The sequence below is a fragment of the Phycodurus eques genome, chromosome 5, assembly GCF_024500275.1.
Source record: "Phycodurus eques isolate BA_2022a chromosome 5, UOR_Pequ_1.1, whole genome shotgun sequence".
NCBI lineage: Eukaryota > Metazoa > Chordata > Actinopteri > Syngnathiformes > Syngnathidae > Phycodurus > Phycodurus eques.
In genome coordinates this window covers 7,576,738-7,595,520 of record NC_084529.1, presented here as the reverse complement: position 1 = coordinate 7,595,520, position 18,783 = coordinate 7,576,738, and the positions used below count along the sequence as shown (strand labels likewise).

Genomic DNA, 18,783 nt, shown 5'->3' with positions numbered 1-18,783 from the left:
AATACGCTCACTGTATTTGGCTCGCTTTATCATTTTGCAGTAGCGGCAATTTATTCAAAGGATACAAGATGTTAATATATGTCAACAACAACAAGTTAGTAGCGCAATTAAATTGTAATAAATGCATTAAACAACTAAAATGTTGTTGATAGTCTTCAAGCAAGTCCTGACCATATATAATCAAGTCTGATTTTTTTTCAATGATTTCTTGTTTTATAGTAGGAGTTAATACACCAACGCAGCCACAGCTTTATGGCCACTTCCACAATTTAATGAGTCCCAATATAATAATACTCAATTCTGATGTTCACTGTCAAATATAGAGTTATGATCGTGCAGTATGTTGTAGAACAGCACGTTGTCAAAATTAGTTCTGTGTCTGGTATTTGACTCGTGGAGCTAAATGAGGTAATCAGGGTATTATTTAACTGTGCAAATGGTTATAAAGTTATGGTTTATTTTTTTTTTCTTTCCACTGTCAACATTTATCAGTTTCAGTGAGGAAAGTTATGATATGTACAATATTTTACCTTGCTCTTCTTCTCCATGTAGACAGTAACATCACTGTGTCACATGCACAGTAGCCGATTTGGTTACGCCCTGGCAAATGGCACTGTGGGAGTCTATGATCGCAATTCTCGGTACTGGAGGATCAAGGTAATTTACTAAACCTGTTTCATAATGCAGCTCTAATCAGGCAAATGTATAATATTACATTATACAGTGGGTACGGAAAGTATTCAGACCCCCTTAAATTTTTCACTCTTTGTTTTATTGTAACCATTTGCTAAAATCATTTGTTCATTTTTTTCTCATTAATGTACACACAGCATCCCATAATGACAAAAAAAAACAGAATTGTTGACATTTTTGCAGATGTATTAAAAAAGAAAAACTGCAATATCACACAGCCATAAGTATTCAGAGCCTTTGCTCAGTATTTAGTTGAAGCACCCTTTTGAGCTAGTACAGCCATGAGTCTTTTTGGGAATGATGCAACAAATTTATCACACCTGGATTTGGGGTTCCTCTGCCATTCCTCCTTGCAGATCCTCTCCAGTTCTGTCAGGTTGGATGGTGAACATTGGTGGGCAGCTCTTTTCAGGTCTCTCCAGAGATGCTCAATTGGGTTTAAGGCAGGGCTCTGGCTGGGCCATTCAAGAACAGTCACGGAGTTGTTCTGAAGCCACGCCTGCGTTATTTTAGCTGTGTGCTTAGGGCCATTGTGTTGTCGGAAGGTGACCCTTCGGCCCAGTCTGAGGTCCTGAGCACTGTGGAGAAGGTTTTCGTCCAGGATATCCCTGTACTTGGCCAGATTCATCTTTCCTTCGATTGCAACCAGTCTCCCTGTCCCTGCAGCTGAAAACACCCCCACACCATGATGCTGCCACCACCACGCTTCACTGTTGGGACTGTATTGGAAAGGTGATGAGCAGTGCCTGGTTTTCTCCGCACATGCCACTTAGAATTTAGGCCAACAATTTCTCCAACAATCTTGGTCTCATCAGACCAGATAATCTTATTTCTCACCATCTTGGAGTCCTTCAGGTGTTTTTTTTAGCCAACTCCATGCGGGCTTTCATGTGTCTTGCACTGAGGAGAGGCTTCCGTCGGCCCACTCTGCCATAAAGCCCCGACTGGTGGAGGGCTGCAGTGATGGTTGACTTTCTAGAACTTTTGCCCATCTCCCGAATGCATCTCTGGAGCTCAGCCACAGTGATCTTTGGGTTCTTCTTTACCTCTCTCACCAAGGCTCTTCTCCCCCTATTGCTCAGTTTGGCCGGACGGCCAGCTCTAGGAAGGGTTCTGGTCGTCCCAAATGTCTTCCATTGAAGGATTATGGAGGCCACTGTGCTCTTAGGAACCTTAAGTGCAGCAGAATCTTTTTTTTGTAACCATGGCCAGATATGTGATTTGCCACAATTCTGTCTCTGAGCTCTTCAGACAATGATTCTCATTTGCTCTGGCATGCACTGTGAGCTGTAAGGTCTTATATAGACAGGGGTGTGGCTTTCCTAATCAAGCCCAATCAGTATAATCAACCACAGCTGGACTCCAATGAAGGTGTAGAACCATCTCAAGGATGATCAGAAGAAATGGACAGCACCCAAGTTAAACATATGAGTGTCAGAGCAAAGGGTCCAAATTCTTATGGCTATGTGATATTTCAGTTTTTCTTTTTTAATAAATCTGCAAAAATTTCAACAATTCTGTTTTTTTTCTGTCTATATGAGGTGCTGTGTGTACATTAATGAGGGGGAAATGAATTTAAATGATTTTAGCAAATGGCTGCAATATAACAAAGAGTGACAAATTTAAGGGGGTCTGAATACTTTCCGTACCCACTTTATGTACAGTACATTTGTGAATATTTAATTTATTATTACAAACACTACAGTAAACAATAGAATTTATTACATGTCCTTTTATTATCCCTAATATTTTAAATATGTCAAACTGTTTTTTTTCTATTTAATAATTATTTTCTTTCTCAACAAAGTCTAAAAATCACGCAATGAGCATCCATGCCTTTGACTTGAACGCTGATGGGGTTGTGGAGCTCATCACTGGCTGGTCCAATGGAAAGGTCAGCATCTTAGCGTTAAGATCTTCTCGCACCATTAAATCAGTGTTACTGGACACATTAATGCATTCATCACCACCCTCTTTCCTCACATTCCTCTGTTGCTCCAGATTGATGCTCGAAGCGACCGCACAGGCGAAGTCATTTTCAGAGACAACTTCTCCTCCTCTGTGGCCGGAGTAGTGGAGGGAGACTACAGGTTGGATGGCCAGAAACAACTTATATGCGCCTCTGTAGAGGGAGAAGGTGTGCTGTGTGTTCTCTGTCAAAACCTTTGATTGGCAAATGACTAAGCTTGAAGACAATTACAGTGAACAGTCTCTTTAATCTTGTAGTGTAAAGTTAATGCATTTTTGGCATGCATATTGTAGTTCGCGGTTACCTGCCTGCTGGAAAAGAGCTGAAAGGCAATCTTATGGACTCCAGTGCTGAACAGGACCTCATTAGAGAGCTGAGCCATCGCAGACAAAATCTACTGCTTGAGCTCCGCAACTATGAAGAGAACGCTAAGGTACACATTTTAAATGCAGTCACTAATATTATATACAATGGTGCCTGAACTTATGAGTGACCCGAGTGACTTATGAGTTTTTTGAGATACGAGCTGTTGCTCAGTCAATTTTTTGGGGGGGATTATTTTTTTAAAATATTTATATAATTTGGATTTACGAGTGCTAAATGGTGGCAGTGAACTTCTCAAGCCGATTGGTGACAATTTTACAAAAAAAAGAGGCTAAACATATTGCCATTCTCAATTGGAATTTAAACATAAAACAAATTACATGCATATTTAATCAAAACACATAAAGTCCGCTAGCTTAATGCAGAACACCATAGACGAGCTAGCAAAATTAGCATCAATGTTGCAGTAAGCATCGGATATTTGAACACAAATGGTGCAGCAACAAATGAGGATAGACAATATAGTATAGTACAGTGAGTCTCAAGTAGGGGGTCGGGACCCAAAAGTGGGTCGCAGACAGCTAGTAAAAAATTAAATGTACAGTGGAACCTTGATAAAACAGACACCGATATAACAGATATCGGATAAAACGGACTGTCGGGACGAAACAATGTGTCCAAAAATAGTTTCCATTTGTCACTTAAAATGCCTTGACAAAGTCTCAGTTCCAGAATTGGCCGCTTTCATTTACTGGCGCTTTGGTGCAATGCACGCAGAGAATGGGACTGACGTATTTACGGGTCACAGATATACAATATGAATAGATCCAATTCCAAACGACGTGCCTCCAGTGCCTCTATGGTGGCCATGTTGAATGTGGGGCATTGACGTGGCGGCCATGTGGTTCTATCGATTGTCTATTGTCCATAGAGGGAGAGAGCGGCGCATGGCAGTCTTTGGAGTCTGGAACATGCTATTTTTGGTACAGTCACAGTTTTGTTTTGTTTTTTGTCAAACTGTTCGCCTTTGGCAACTGATTTGGAACTAGGAAGTACAAGAATTCCTCGCAGCTCATGAAAGCAACTTGCCTATGATGAGTACTGTATGTCGATAATGTCACCAAGACCAAGCACACCGCCGTGGTATGTTTGGATAAAATATGAAACTTTTCTTTTTTTTAAAATAATTATTTACACTAACTTTGGACTATACTGGGCTTTTTAAAACCTACAAAGCATTAATTTTGTACTATACAGTAGTAGTATGGGTGCATATGGCTTCCAAAAAAAGAACGGCTTCAACGTAACGAACAGTCGGCTATACTTCGCCTCTATCAGTTCATTCTGTCAAGATTCCAAATACCGCTGTATTCCTATTCAAATTTTTTATTTTTTTGGTACAGTCCAGAAGCAAATTAAGATCCCACATGGAACATAGTAGGAAAGTGACTTCTCATCACTAGTTTACTCTGTAAACAAATATAGTGCAGCTCAGCCATTGGCTGGCGGAGATCATAGCAAGCTATATGCCTTTGGCAGTACAACAAACTCATTTGAAACAACTATCCATGCCTCCATTTTCTGTACCGCTTATCCTCACTAGGGTTGCAGGCGTGCTGGAGCCTATCCCAGCTATCTTTGGGCGAGAGGCAGGGTATATACAAATCTTTTGTTTTGTGGGTTTTAGTTTGGGGTGGCCAAAATGCAGTTTTACACAATACATGGAGCATCTGTAGTATGAGAGAGGTTTTTTGGTATTCCGCAGAGTCCAGCGTTTATAAACACATTTCTGCTGTTCAGCTGTGGCTTTTTACGACATAATTATCTGTTCAACGTTTATGTTTGTCAGGAAAACCTTCCTTCAAAGTGGGCTCACTCTCATACTGATTTGGAACACAGTTTAGATTCTTAAAGACAAACACATGTCTCTTAATTGTCCGTTATGATACACAACAGCTGTCCTGTTGTTTCAGGGTGTGTCAGACAGCACAGGTGGGATTCCAGCCAACACTCAGCTCCAAACAGCGCTCTCAGTAAGAGCTGCAACTGAGGTCCAAAAAGCCCATGTGGAGCTCAGCATCACAACACCAAATGGTATCATCTAGTAACGCTTGAACTAAGAATGTGTATGTACTTCATGTTTTGTCTGACATCCTGCTGGACTAAACATGAATATTATTTCTATAAATTCTTCATCTTCTCCAGAAACCATAATCCGTGCAGTGCTCATCTTTGCAGAAGGCATTTTTGAGGGTGAGAGCCATGTTGTTCACCCCAGTGTCCAGAACCTGTCAGGTTGTGTTCGAGTCCCCATCATCCCTCCCAAAGACGTACCAGTAGATTTGCACGTCAAGGCCTTTGTTGGTGGGAAAACCAGGTAGGATGTGTGTGCAAGAGCTCAGTCTTATTACACACTACTATGAGCTGTCACACTTGGGGTGTTATATTATTATACTAAAATGATGAAAGAGCGAGATTTTAGTTGGCTGATCCTACATCAGCAGTCAGTTGCAACTACCTGTATGTCTATGTTCATTTCCTCAGGAGAAAAAGATTTATTTTGTCAGAGAGAGAAAGAGAGAGAGAGAGAGAGAGAGAGAGAGAGAGAGAGGCCGGATTTGAACCCGGTCTCTCAGAACTGTGAGGCAGATCCACCGTGCTGCCTATACTGTGTGTGCGTGCGTGTGTGTGTGTGTGTGTGTATATACACACAATTGCATTATATTATGTAATTATTGTTTTTGTCTTCAATAAAGTGACATTGCAGTTGTTTCCTGTCCCTCACCACCTACCCCGGTCCTATTTTGTCACCCTCAGCACCCAGTTCCACGTGTTTGAAATCACTCGACAGCTGCCCCGTTTCTCCATGTACGACATCGCAATCGACCCCTCAGCCCCTCCCCCCACCGGAAGAGTCACTTTCACCATCAATGACCGGCCACAGAGGGTATGTGAAGAGTGTCTTATTGAGAGAATCCAAGCCTCAGGGGGGTCTTAACAAAACTCTGTCTGTCTGTCTGTTTGTGTGTGTGTGTGTGTGTGTGTATACATACAGGTCGCAATGTGGCTGAATCAAAACTTCCTGTTACCTGAGGGTGTAGATACTCCTGATGTTACTTTTAGTTCACTCCGGGGAGGGGGACTGCTGTCCATCGGTATGACCGCTAACGGACAGGTAAACACAGACACACCTACAGTAACAATACAAAATATTGATTGAAGATGATGTTTTTGTCATATCAATCATTTCTAACATTTATTTTAGGCATCAGGTCAAACGACAAAACAATGGTCAACCACATTGAACCATGTTTTTGTGCCAAATAAATCACAAAAAGCAATTGTTTGATTATTTATCCAAACAGATCACTCTTCAAACAGACGACATCGACCTGGCGGGAGATCTGGTCCAATCGCTGGCCTCTTTCCTGGCAATAGAGGAACTGTCAGCAGAGGCAGACTTCCCAACTTATTTTGAGGAGCTTCAGACTACACTCACGGAGGTTTGGATTTGATGTCTCCAATAAAGAAAAGAAAATACAAATACAGTATGCTGTACATTGTATTGCGGTTCATCTATCACGGATTCACCTATCACAGATTTAGTGCAGTGCAAAAAAAAAAAAAATGTCGGATTCATATCGAGCATAATTCCCCATATCGTGGGATTTTTAGTGTACGCTGTAATTATTTTGTGCTAAAAAAAAAAAAATCCTTCCTTGCCTAAAAAATTAAAACTGTCATAAAAATACAAGGAATAAAATGTACATAGTGTACAGTACTACTGTGCATTACTGTTTATACTTGGCAAATAAAGATTATTCTGATTGTGATTCTGATTCTGATGTATGTTTAAGAGTATGATCAAGGTTAATTGTGGTGTGGGGAAGATTAATAAGAGTGTGGGGAGTTTCATACAGCTTTAAAATGGGTATAAATCATCACGCTACTTTGCGGATTTCACCTACTGCGGGGGTGGTCCAGAACCTAACCCCCGCAAAAAAATGAGGGATGGCTTGTACTAACTTTTCACGAAGTCCCAAAGATTGTGTGTGTCTGTAAAAATGAATCAGTTCTCTATATGGCCTGCAGTGACGTCGTGTTGCTGTCGTGTATTTAAAAGAGGACCTGAAATGTGTCCACTAGGTAGATGAGTTCCACGCTGTCCATCAGAAGTTAACTGCAGAAATGGCTGACCACTCCAACTACATCAAGAACATGCTGGTGCAAGCAGAGGATGCTCGCTTGATGGGTGACATGTGAGTTTCCAATATTCCTAGGATAATAAGAAGTCCTTTGACCTTACTTCTTCAACCCAACCTCTCGTTTCAAAATTTTTCGTTTTTATCTTACTCCAACCTGAGACCAACTTTACCTTTTAATGTCACAGTATTGTTATGATCAATTGCTACAGCAGCGACAGTTGATTTTTCATTCATAGAGAACACAGCAGTTCTTCTTACAATTGAACTGAGCAGCCTTCCATCAAATATTTTAATGTCCCAGCTTTTAAACATGTCCAAATATAATATGAAATGAATGGACTGCAACATAGTACAACATCCCCTTTTAATATCACCATAGCAGGTAGCGTTGACATAAATTCAACTGGAGAGTTCCCTTCCACCTTACAATAAGTTAGGTGTTGAATATTTCAGTGTACTCTCCTTAGTTGTCTATTTGACTATGTGTACAACAAAGGGTGTGGAAATGAATTGGTATCAGAAATGCTCTCTTATTGAATCTTTCTTGAGGTACCCCAAACTTAATCTTGAAAGCATGACTTTTAGAGAGTTATACTGTTAAGCATCATCAAGCCAGATTGTTTATCAAATTTTTGTTCATCCATTTTCAGCATCCTCGACCATATTTCCACTCTGACTTTATGCCTTTTCTCCTCGGCAGGACTTCTATGAAGAAGCGTTACAGAGAGCTATACGATCTAAACCGAGATCTTGTCAGCGAGTACAAGATTCGCTCAAATAATCATAATGCTCTGCTGGCCTGCCTCAAGTCTGTCAACCAGGCAATCCAGCGAGCTGGTCGACTCCGACGTAGGCTGCTTTTTGGGATTTCAGTCTGTATATATCTGTGTGCTGTACAATGAATGATGTTTCAACTTTTGCACATATTCCAGCTAGAAAATAAAAAAGTACGAGAGATTTTAAGTCTTCAAAGGTACTTTTATTCCGAATTCTCTCATCATTCTTTGTCCATCTGTGCTTCTCTTTCAGTGGGTAAACCCAAGAACCAAGTCATCTCAGCATGTCGGGATGCCATCAAGAGCAATAACGTCAGTGCACTCTTGAGGGTCATGAGAGCTGGAGTGTCCGCCTCTTGAAAGTGATGCAAGGAAGGCAATTAAGTCAAAGAGTCGGGATCGCTACTGTAAACCATCTAGTCATCCTTCACCGGCACAAAGATGAGAAGACACAATGGATTGTGGGGTTGCCTGCCAAGACAATTCAGCACAATCGAACAAACAATCGTGAAATATGTGCTAGATTGGGTTGCTGAGATCCACCCATGTCAGTCAAGTGCTGTGTTTAGCTACTGTAGCTGCTTTTTTAAACCAAGAGGAGTGTTTATGAGACAGCAGCTAGAATAGAAAACTGTGTAAACAGTGCGGTGTGGGAGCTGGGTAGCACAATTTTTGAGAGGGAATGCTGAGAATCAACCATCACATAAATGATTTTCTGTGCTGGTAAGTGCTAAATGTTTGAAGGACATGATGGACCACTTGGATTCAAACATAATCAAAGGGGATTTTTTTTGTGAGTTATATTGTCATCCCAAATATTCAACAAACAAATAAAATAGTTAATTTCCAAAGCGTCCAACCCGATTGTTTAAAATGCATCCCCAGCCTATCGTGGGCATATTTGCACAGTCACAATATGATATCCTGTGATGCATTAACCAGCATTATTATCCTCAATTCCTAGCTTGTTTTGTCATTCCAGCTGTATGACTTGTCATTAGTCACATGCAACTTTATGAAGGAATTTCTAGTTGAAATGAGCAACCGAACTGGGTTTTAAAAGTCATTAGTGAGTTAAGCCGAAGGCCTGAGGAGTGTGCCGTGTTGTGTTGCACATTTGTAAAAGAAATGCTTCATTGTGGCTCAATGTCATATACTGCAAGCAAGCACTGACTTCTGCCGACTCAGTCACATTTTAAGAGGAGGAAGCCCACTGGGAGCAATGTTGTAGTTGTGTATATTAGCACAATGTATTTGTACCCAAAGAAAACATGCATGACTTCAGTGTCACAGATCACCAATGATGTATTTACTTTTTTAGATTACACATTTGTTATTGTCCTATTGTGAAGATTAAATTAACCAATGTTTTAAGCTTTGTGTAACAGTTCCATAACTTTGGCGAGGCATCCTAAAGAGAAAAGATTTGTCTTTCCGATGATCTGGCTCACTCAGTGGTTTCTTCCACTGCTAGATGGACGTAGGGATTAGTGTGCAAAAAAGGACAGTAAAAAAACTTAAGCATTCTCCTCCCTCACTGGCTTTTGTTTATTCAACATCTGTGAATCACATGTGGCATGGCACAGGTCCACTGGACCAGCCACATTTCCTGTTGTCTACATTCTGTCAACCAACAAACTTTGTCACGACCGAAGAAGGAAAACCATCATTCGGAGTCCAGTACACTGTTGATGTTACATTCACATAGGACTACAATGGATATATATATATATATATGTTTTTTGCAGTTTCCCCACTTCAACGTTTAAGATCATCAAACAAATATAAATATCAGTCAAATATAACCGAAGTGAACTTAAAATGCTATTTTTAGATTTTTTTCCTTATTAAGGGAAAGCAAATTATTCAAAGGTACCTGCCCCCCACCCCCTTCCCTGTTAAATTGTGAATTAATTGTGGCCAATCACAATTTTTGGTTAATTTTCACTGATCGCACCGAAGCCTGATTACCTCCAGACCTGTTCGATCAAGAAATCACTTAAACAGAATCCGTCCTGACAAAATCAAGTTGGACTAAAGATCTAAAAAAGCTGCAACAAAATGACACGATCCAAAGAAATTCCAGAACAGTTGAGAAATAAATTAATTGGCATCTATACGTCTGGAAAGGGTTACAAAAGCCTTTTCTAAAGCTTCAGGATTCTAGCGAACCATAGAGGGAACGCCATTATCCTCACATGGAGAAAACATGTAACAGTGGGGAACCTTTCCCCAGGAGTGGCTGACCTACCAAGATTACCCAAAGAGAACAGCAATAAATAATCCAGGAAGCCCCGAAGGAACTTGGAGACAATTTCTAAAGAACTGCAGGCCTCCCTTGCCTCAGTTAAAACCAGTGTTCATGACACAACAATGAGGACGAGACTGGGCAAAAATGGCATCCATGGCAGATTTCCAAGGCGAAAACCACTGCTGACCAAAAAGAACATAAAGGCTCATCTTTTGTTTAAAAAAAAAAAAAAATAATAAAAATATCTGCATGATTGAATGATTCCCATTCTATTGAACTGACGAGATGAAAGCTTTTTGGAAGGTGTGTGTCTTGTTAAATCTGGTGTAAATGTAGCACAACATTTCAGAAAAAAGAACATCATACCAACAGTCAAACATGGTGGTGGTAGGGTGATGGGCTACTTTGATCCTTCAGGACCTGGACAACTTGCCGTGATTTATGGAACCATGAAAATCCTGAAGGAGAGTGTTCAGCCATCAGTTTGTGACGTTAAGCTGAAGCACACTTGGGTTCTGTAGCAGGATAGCGATCTCAAAACACATCAAGTCAACTTCTGAATGGCTTAAAAAAGCAAAAAGAAGGTTTTGGAGTGGCTTAGTCATAGTCGAGACTTGAATCAGATTAAAATGCAGTGGCATGACCTTTAAAAGTCCGTTCATCCCCGAAAACGCTCCATTTTTTTTTTGCTGAATTCAACAAATCCTGCAAGGGAGCGTGGGCCAGAATATCTGAATATTCTACCCTCGTCTCACTCATCTAAAACTTGTGCGGCCCGCACAGAAGACAACTCGGCAGAATGAAGAATATGCAGTTGTGTCGTTCTCCACTTCTTTACTTCTTCTATTGGGCGTTCAGAACAAACCCGATGACATTATGGAGACGAATGTGGGATTTTGCTCAATCCACTCACTCCTTTCACCCCCCAAACCCCCATTGTGCTGTCTGCTTCACTTCTGAGCACTGTTCTTTCGAATTTCAGCCACGTTGTTCGGTTACAGATGATGCTGCCTTCACGTCCTCCCCTTATAAACCTCATCACGGTATTCCACCAAGTTTAAGTGTTTGCCGGCGCTATGAAGCTAATGCGTCTACAATCACTTTTCATCCTTCCAACGTCTAGTTTATATGTTGTATTTCGCAATCCAAAACGACATGTTAGCTCCAGATATTCAATGCTCGCTCAATATGTATCAGATGGTGTGCTCGTGTCGCACATTTTCCACAGCACCTGAAGGCAACATGAGCGCCAGTGTTCAGACGCAGTCCGTGCAGATGTTTCCACTTTCTTCTACCTCCTCCGTCCTCTTTGGTAAGTTTGAATGAACCTTTTTATTTATTTATTTATTTATTTTTTTACTCTATACATACATGCAATTTACACTGACTTTGTTTTCAATAAACGGAGCAGTTGTTGACTTTGTAAAACAGCTGTATTATTTAAATGTGCGAGTTTTCCGGACTTTTCTGTCACGTTCCCTTCTACAGCGTGACAATTAGACGTTCCATATCAAGACACTTGGTCGTTTACATTTGCATGCGTTCCCCCAAAACTATGAATGTATTGTTGTCACATTGTTCCGTTAATTAGACGGCACCCGGATACGAATACTGTGTTCACTTACATAACAGCAGACACGCCCCCTCCACCAATTTGTACACGTTTTGAGGAGTTGACCAGTGATTCCGATTAATGTAGTTATTAACAGTATTTCAGTTATTGGAACGAATAGAGGTGATATTTGGAACTATTGGAAATATATATATATAAAAAAAGAATCCTGTATAAGAAATATTTTTTTTAAAAATGCCTTCATGCAGTGACATACCACTGACAATAATAGACAAGAGCTTGTCAATCAAAATAGAGCATTAATTTCCTTATGAAATGAAAAAGTCTGTGGGTGTGGGGTGGGGGGGTGTAGTCCACTTCCATTGGCGCCAAGTGGAGCAGTACCAAAAGGATGCGACAGATAGAGCCTTATGTACAGGACTGAACGTGAACAGCGTGGCTTTACACTTGTACAACCAGACCAATTGCTTGTTTGAGAGTTTGACTCAAATCTGGTTCTTTGCTCTTTGCATTGTCCTGATCCAGCTCTTGTGGCTCTGTTATGTTTGTGTCAGGATTCCTGTGCTGGCTGCGGAGACGACGACAATGAGGATTGATGGTTGCTGTTTGGACTCTGAAAAAATACAAAAAAGATACATTGTGTAGGACAAATGGTGAAGTCCTCCAAGCAGAGATGCTCCAGAGATCTCGTGCTACTTCACCCCCTGTTCAATACGCTAGTGAAGCTACATGAGGATAGTTATGATGAGGAGAAGGAGATGCTACTTAAAAGGAGACGTGCTGTGCACGATTCTTTTACTGGTGCTCTTCTCTGTGTTGCTCTACTTGCGACAGGTAGACCCGAATGGAATCAAATACCACAAAGAAACTAACCTACACAAAGCTCCCTTTCTCATTGTCTCAATGTTCCAGGTTCTTCTGTCCTCTGGGTGGGACAAGCCAGCATGGAAGCTGGAGATCCTTCGCCCCACCAGTTCCAGTCGGAGCCTGCTGGGAACCAACGGAGCCAGAGTGGCCCAGGAGTCCCGGCCGGTAAGAGAGGATTGTACAAGGGTTTAGGAAGAGTCAAAGTACAGCTCTGCAATGCACCCCCGTAACTATCCACAAACGAACTACACTCAACCATCTGTACCAGGAGGCTGTTTGCTTTGTTAGAATCTCGAACACATTTGAATGTTGAAAACAATGTCACCCGTAGTGGTCCGCTGAATGTTAAATGTCTAAAAGTACAATGAATGTACTCTGTCATTATCTGTCCAAATGAGCAGAATACAGTCAAGCCCTCTGAGCCTCAGCTACCTCCCTGTGAACACAAGCCAAAACGGCCTAAGCCCAAGTCCAAAGCTCAGTCTAAATCCAAAGGAAGGTCTCAGTCTCGACAGAAGAGCATCACGCCGACCAAGATGACCGGTGCTCCCCTGCCGACAATGCCGCTCTTTGACTTTGTGGGCTATCTGCGAGACAAGGACAACCGCAACTTCCAGCTGCTCATAGATCAACCACAGAAATGTCAGCTGGGAAGATCCCAAAAAGCTGGAGAAAGTCGTGAGCTCTACATGCTCATTGCAGTCAAATCTGTAGCTGCAGATTTTGAAAAGCGGCAGGTAAACAATGAGATTATTTTTTGTCTATTATCTTTTGTCTCATCCAGTTATTCAATGTACCTATTGGTTCTATACCTACTGAACAGAATTGACCATTGCTACACCTCTCATCTTTCGATTCAATGAACAGATGTAGCAGGCTGTTTTTAGCCAAAAGACTGTGTATACTGATTTCCAGAACAAAATGACAAACAGGCGGCACGGTGACCGACTGGTTAGAGCGTCAGCCTCACAGTTCTGAGGACACACTTGGACAGACAGGGTGATTCAATCCCCGGCCCCGCCTGTGTGGAGTTTGCATGTTCTCCCCGTGCCTGCGTGGGTTTTCTCCAGGCCCTCCGGTTTCCTCCCACATCCCAAAAACATGCATTAATTGAAGACTCTAAATTGCCCGTAGGTGTGACTGGTTGTTTGTTTGTATGTGCCCTGCGATTGGCTGGCAACCAGTTCAGGGTGTACCCCGCCTCCTGCCCGATGATAGCTGGAATAGGCTCCAGCACGCCCGTAACCCTAGTGAGGAGAAGCGGCTCAGAAAATGGATGGATGGAAAATGCCAAACATCCTTCATCCATCCAGCTAATTCCTTTACTGTTTCCGTTGTGTCCAACCTCTCGTAAAATTAATCATACACTTTCTGTTTGACCTTTCCCGTGTCCTCTCCTTCTACTCCTGTCTGCTCTCTTAATTTCTCTTTATGGCTGCAACACGTTCCAAAATAGCTGGGACAGGGTCATGTTTACCACTGTGTTACATCACCTTTTCTTTTAACAACATTCAATAAACGTTTCGGAACTGAGGACCCCAACCCATCTCTTCTTCACTAACCTCTTGTTCGGTACATTTTTCCAAATATCTTCACTTCACCACGAGTCTCTACCTCCTTTGTCTTCCCAGATGATATACCAAGCACTATCCTATCGGTCTCCCTAATCACTGTTGCTGGATCAACCCAGGTTTTACAGTTCCTCAAGACAACACAGAGCTTTCCTCAACTCTGTAAAGTCTTCACAACATTCCTCATTTCTTAAATTCCACAGTTTGATCCTCAGTTCTATCTTTCACCCTTTATTTTTCTCACCTCCACATTCATTTTACACCATAATCTCTCAAATTGCATTGTCTACATATATAATATCGTCCACCTGTGTGCGCTTGCCTCGGCTCTTGTATGTCACCCTGTTTTCCTGTCTCTTTTGGCAATAAGAGTTCATCAAAGCAAAATCCACAACCTGTGTCCGATCAAATTCCTTTTCATCACACCAAACCTGCCATTCACCTCCTTCACCGCCGTTCCCTTCACCAACATACCCAGTGACGTCTGCTCCAATCACCCCTCCCGACCCTTGAGGAATACTTTCTACAACCTCACCCAACTCACTCCAAAACGTCTCCTTCTCCTCCAATTTACATTCCACCTGTGGGGCGTAACCACCGAAAACATTCATCATCATCCATCCATCCATTTTCTGAGCCGCTTATCCTTACTAGGGTCGCGGGTGTGCTGGAGCCTATCCCAGCTGTCATCGGGCAGGAGGCGGGGTACACCCTGAACTGGTTGCCAGCCAATCGCAGGTCACATACAAACAGACAACCATTCGTACTCACGATCATGCCTACGGGCAATTTAGAGTCTCCAATTATTGCATGTTTTTGGGATGTGGGAGGAAACCGGAGTTCCCGGAGAAAACCCACGCAGGCACGGGGAGAACATGGAAACTCCACACAGTCGGGGCCGGGGATTGAACCCGGGTACATTCATCATCACAGCTTCAATTTCTAGCTTTATGATCATCACCCTGTCTGACTTTCGTTTCATCTCAATAACATTCTTTGCACAACCTTCAGAATCACCTCAATTCCATTCCTCTTCCTATCCAGATAATTTCAGTATCTGGAAGTTTGAACTCCCCTCCAATGTTTTTAGCCTTGCTGGCCTTCCATCTCGACTTCTCCATCCACTAAAGATCTGTTCTTCTCTGCATCTGCAGCTCCCTACCTTCGCCTTATTTGTGTCTCCATTTAATGTTGCAACTCTCACTCCAACACTCTTAACCTTCCTCTTCTCTGTCTGTATAGCCTAACCGATCTCTCGCCTCTTCTGTTGGACCAACAGTAGCCCAATTTCCATCTGCACCCTGTAGGTCAACAGCACTGTTGACGGTGTTTGTTAACCCGGGCCGGACCAATCCTGTATGGAAGTTAATTGTCAGTTATTGGATTGGGACCAGCACGAGAAATACCCTGGCTTGTGCCCCAAGTGGCTGGTTTCAACCCTGAAAGGGATATGTGGTTGAAAACGAATGGATAGATGGGTTACTCGTTTGTTTTTAAACAAAATAAAAGTTCTCTCTACTTTCAATTACCTCAGGTGGTACGTAGGACCTGGGGTAAAGAAGGCAGGTCTATTCGTACTGTCTTCCTGTTGGGGGTCCCCAAGAATCGCACTGCTTTGCCTCTGTGGGATCAGCTGCTGACCTACGAGAGTCAAACCTTTGAGGACATCCTGCTGTGGGACTTTGAAGACACCTTCTTCAACTTGACCCTAAAGGAGACCCACTTTCTGGAATGGGTCAACCACACCTGTCCTCGCGTCAAGTCAGTGTTATCCCCATCAACATGAACCAAGAAACGCCAAACTTTCTCATCTTCATTTTCTCGTGATTCATTTGTTTCCTGTTGTTGTCGTCTAGGTTCATCTTCAAGGGGGATGCTGACGTTTATGTGAATGTAGAGAACATCCTGGAGATGCTGCAAGGTGAAAAGTCAGACAATGATCTTTTTATTGGGGATATAATTGTCAATGCCAAACCCATTCGGCGCCGCACTTCCAAGTACTATGTGCCAGAGTTTGTGTACGGCAGTGCTTTATACCCATCTTATGCCGGTGGAGGAGGCTTTGTCATGTCTGGGTATACAGCACGGAGACTCAGCGCTTCCTGTCAACAGGTATTTTTGACACTATACAAAGTTACAACTTTTTTTTCTTCACGTTTTGATTATTTTTATTTCCAGGTGGAGCTGTTCCCCATCGATGATGTGTTTCTGGGAATGTGCCTCCAGCTGATCGGCATCAAGCCATCGCGCCACCACGGTTTTCGGACCTTCGGCATTCCCCGTCCATCTGCAGCACCTCACCTCCAGACCTTCGACCCGTGTTTTTACCGGGACCTCATGGTGGTTCACAGCCTCACTGTGCCCCAGATATGGCTCATGTGGAACCTGCTGCATGACCCCAAACTGAGCTGTCACAACAGGACCAGACCGACATCAGGATCATTCAAGTGGAGGATGGGCGATTCAGAAGGGGAAGGGGAGACTGACTATGATGAGAAGCAGGTCTTTGTCACGCATGATCAACTTCCTGTAGGGAAGATGTAGAATAAAATAAGACAGGCTTCTTGAAAGGCCCGAATTCAGCACAGATCAGTCACGACACCTAAGCCAAGTCGGCAGACGAGCAAAAAGAACTTAAAATAGACAAACATGCTTCAGTTTGTTTTGTTTTCTTTACCTTAAGGAGGCATTAAGAAAACATTCAGGCTCTTAGTATTTAATGTAACATCAAATGACTGCTGTCGCATGGTTGGTATGAAACAGTCTTCAATGTCTTACAAATGTGTTGTCATTGTTTACATATAAACACACAATGCTAAAATGGATCGCAAAATCTGGTTTAGTTGATTAAACAGGGCATCCAGACTGACAGAAAATACAAAGCGAGAGGAGTAGAGGAAGCTATGCTAACTTTTAGTTTGTCTGGTAACTAGAGAGGGGTTCTTCTTCTTGTCATTTTTATTGTGATGAATGAGTGCAGACATGTTATACAAATGGTCAACACAACCAGTCACTCCTCGTATTGTGGCTATCTTCAGGTCGCTTCCTAATCCGCTATACGTGGAATGTCACGTGACCAAACCTGGAAAAGGGATCGCTGACTTCCTGTGTGTGTTACGATAACGACCACGTTTGATTACATGATTGTGTGAAGCCAAACTTGCTAAAATTTTATTTTCTTTATGGCTGGTGTCTTTAGACAAAAGTTAAACATGTATATCGTTTATTTACAGCATATAAATATATGATTTATGTAAACACAAACAAAGCCTAAACCTTGAATATTGTCATCTTTGGTGGCTCTTTGGTGACATCTTGTGCTAAAAAAAGATTGTAGACATTTAAAGTCCCTACAGTTGCTTTGTCACGGCCCCCTTTGCTATTCACCCAAACTGGGAGCAATTGCTTAGATCCGTTTTGCCGATTGTGGAAGTAGGTTGTGCATAAACTGGAGTGGCTATTGTTACTAGTCACATCACAATCACAGAGTGTGCGGCTCAGCCTTACTTGGTGTTGACCACACACATAACAATTTGCAATAGTAAATATTGAACAGGTTTAACTTGTACGATTGTCGGCCTTAACCGTTTACTGAGCAAATCTGGAAGGTAAAATACACCCCACGCCACAGGATAATCGCTCAGGATTGCCTTTTAGGGATATCCGACAATCTGGCATTTTCTATCTTTGATCGGAAAAAGGGGGGACTTGGAATTTCATTAAAAGTGGCTAGACTGGCCATGATGGACGTATTGGAAGCAGCACCACTTCAGAAAGTAGAAGGAAGGAAGCTTGATGTTGCAGAAATTAACATGTTGAGATGGATGTCCAGAGTAACTAGAGAGTAACTCAAGTTTCAAAGAAAGTACAAGAAGCACGGATGTGGTGATTTGGACATATGACAAGGAGAACTGGAGGACAGTGCGTAGGAAGTAAAGGGACTCGAAAATGAGCTCTTGGAGAAAGCTCAGAAAAAAAACGGTGAGCCTGTTTAAGGAAAAGGTGTGAAGAAGATTGGAAGGGAGGGAATGCTTAAATTGGGCCTGATTATTGGGATAATGGGGCTCAGTAAGATGCGAGAGTTGAGAACATCCTCCTATCCATCCTTTGCAACTTGACAAACTGATGAAAAGTGAATGGAGTTAAGTTTAACCCTGCACCACGTGAATTACTTCAGCCATGTTTACGTTTGCTGGACTGACTGTTACAAAGCATTGAAGTGTTCAAACGATTATTGCAAAATGTGTTTGTTGTTGTTGAAATAAAGATATCTACATATATGGAAAAAGTAATATTTATGGCACAGTCACATTAGGCAAACTATTGACATTGATAGATAGATTATCTTTTCCCACAGTTCATCAAGTAAATTTTATGACAGGCCCTTTCTTTAATTCAGATTTTTAATAGACGAGAGCACAGATGTCAAACTCAAGGCTTGGGGGGCCAAATCTGGCCCGCCAAGTCATTTCATGTGGCCCGCGAAAGCAAATCATCTGTGTCAACTTCCATGATTCTTGCTCAAATTCTCATAAAATAATAACAATAAATAGT

At 42.1% G+C, this 18,783-nt stretch overlaps 2 protein-coding genes across 3 annotated transcripts in view; both read left to right on the top strand.

Annotated features, from left to right (window-relative positions):
- Positions 1-9,464, top strand: part of bbs2 (Bardet-Biedl syndrome 2) — a 15,673-nt gene extending 6,209 nt beyond the window's left edge. For both annotated transcript variants that reach the window (XM_061677327.1, XM_061677326.1), the window contains exons 6-17: positions 553-657; positions 2,501-2,587; positions 2,695-2,830; positions 2,956-3,095; positions 4,960-5,080; positions 5,192-5,363; positions 5,804-5,933; positions 6,042-6,161; positions 6,352-6,489; positions 7,133-7,245; positions 7,892-8,040; positions 8,221-9,464. In XM_061677327.1, coding sequence (XP_061533311.1) covers positions 553-657; positions 2,501-2,587; positions 2,695-2,830; positions 2,956-3,095; positions 4,960-5,080; positions 5,192-5,363; positions 5,804-5,933; positions 6,042-6,161; positions 6,352-6,489; positions 7,133-7,245; positions 7,892-8,040; positions 8,221-8,327 — 1,518 coding nt within the window. In that variant the 3' untranslated portion in view covers positions 8,328-9,464. The remainder of the gene's footprint in view (positions 1-552; positions 658-2,500; positions 2,588-2,694; positions 2,831-2,955; positions 3,096-4,959; positions 5,081-5,191; positions 5,364-5,803; positions 5,934-6,041; positions 6,162-6,351; positions 6,490-7,132; positions 7,246-7,891; positions 8,041-8,220) is intronic.
- A 2,005-nt stretch (positions 9,465-11,469) lies between these two features.
- b3gnt9 (UDP-GlcNAc:betaGal beta-1,3-N-acetylglucosaminyltransferase 9) lies at positions 11,470-18,402 on the top strand. The gene is made up of 7 exons (XM_061677328.1): positions 11,470-11,530; positions 12,346-12,625; positions 12,704-12,823; positions 13,060-13,395; positions 15,764-15,990; positions 16,086-16,341; positions 16,408-18,402. Exons 2-7 carry the CDS (start codon positions 12,521-12,523, stop codon positions 16,771-16,773), a joined length of 1,410 nt encoding a protein of 469 aa, XP_061533312.1. The 5' UTR covers positions 11,470-11,530; positions 12,346-12,520; the 3' UTR covers positions 16,774-18,402.
- Positions 18,403-18,783: the final 381 nt, after the last annotated feature.

Coding starts and splice junctions, on each gene's coding strand:
- b3gnt9 (XM_061677328.1), top strand. CDS start 12,521: ATGAGGATAGTTATGATGAGGAGAAGGAGATGCTACTTAAAAGGAGAC. Junction 12,626..12,703: donor TGTTGCTCTACTTGCGACAG/GTAGACCCGAAT, acceptor TCAATGTTCCAG/GTTCTTCTGTCCTCTGGGTG. Junction 12,824..13,059: donor TGGCCCAGGAGTCCCGGCCG/GTAAGAGAGGAT, acceptor CCAAATGAGCAG/AATACAGTCAAGCCCTCTGA.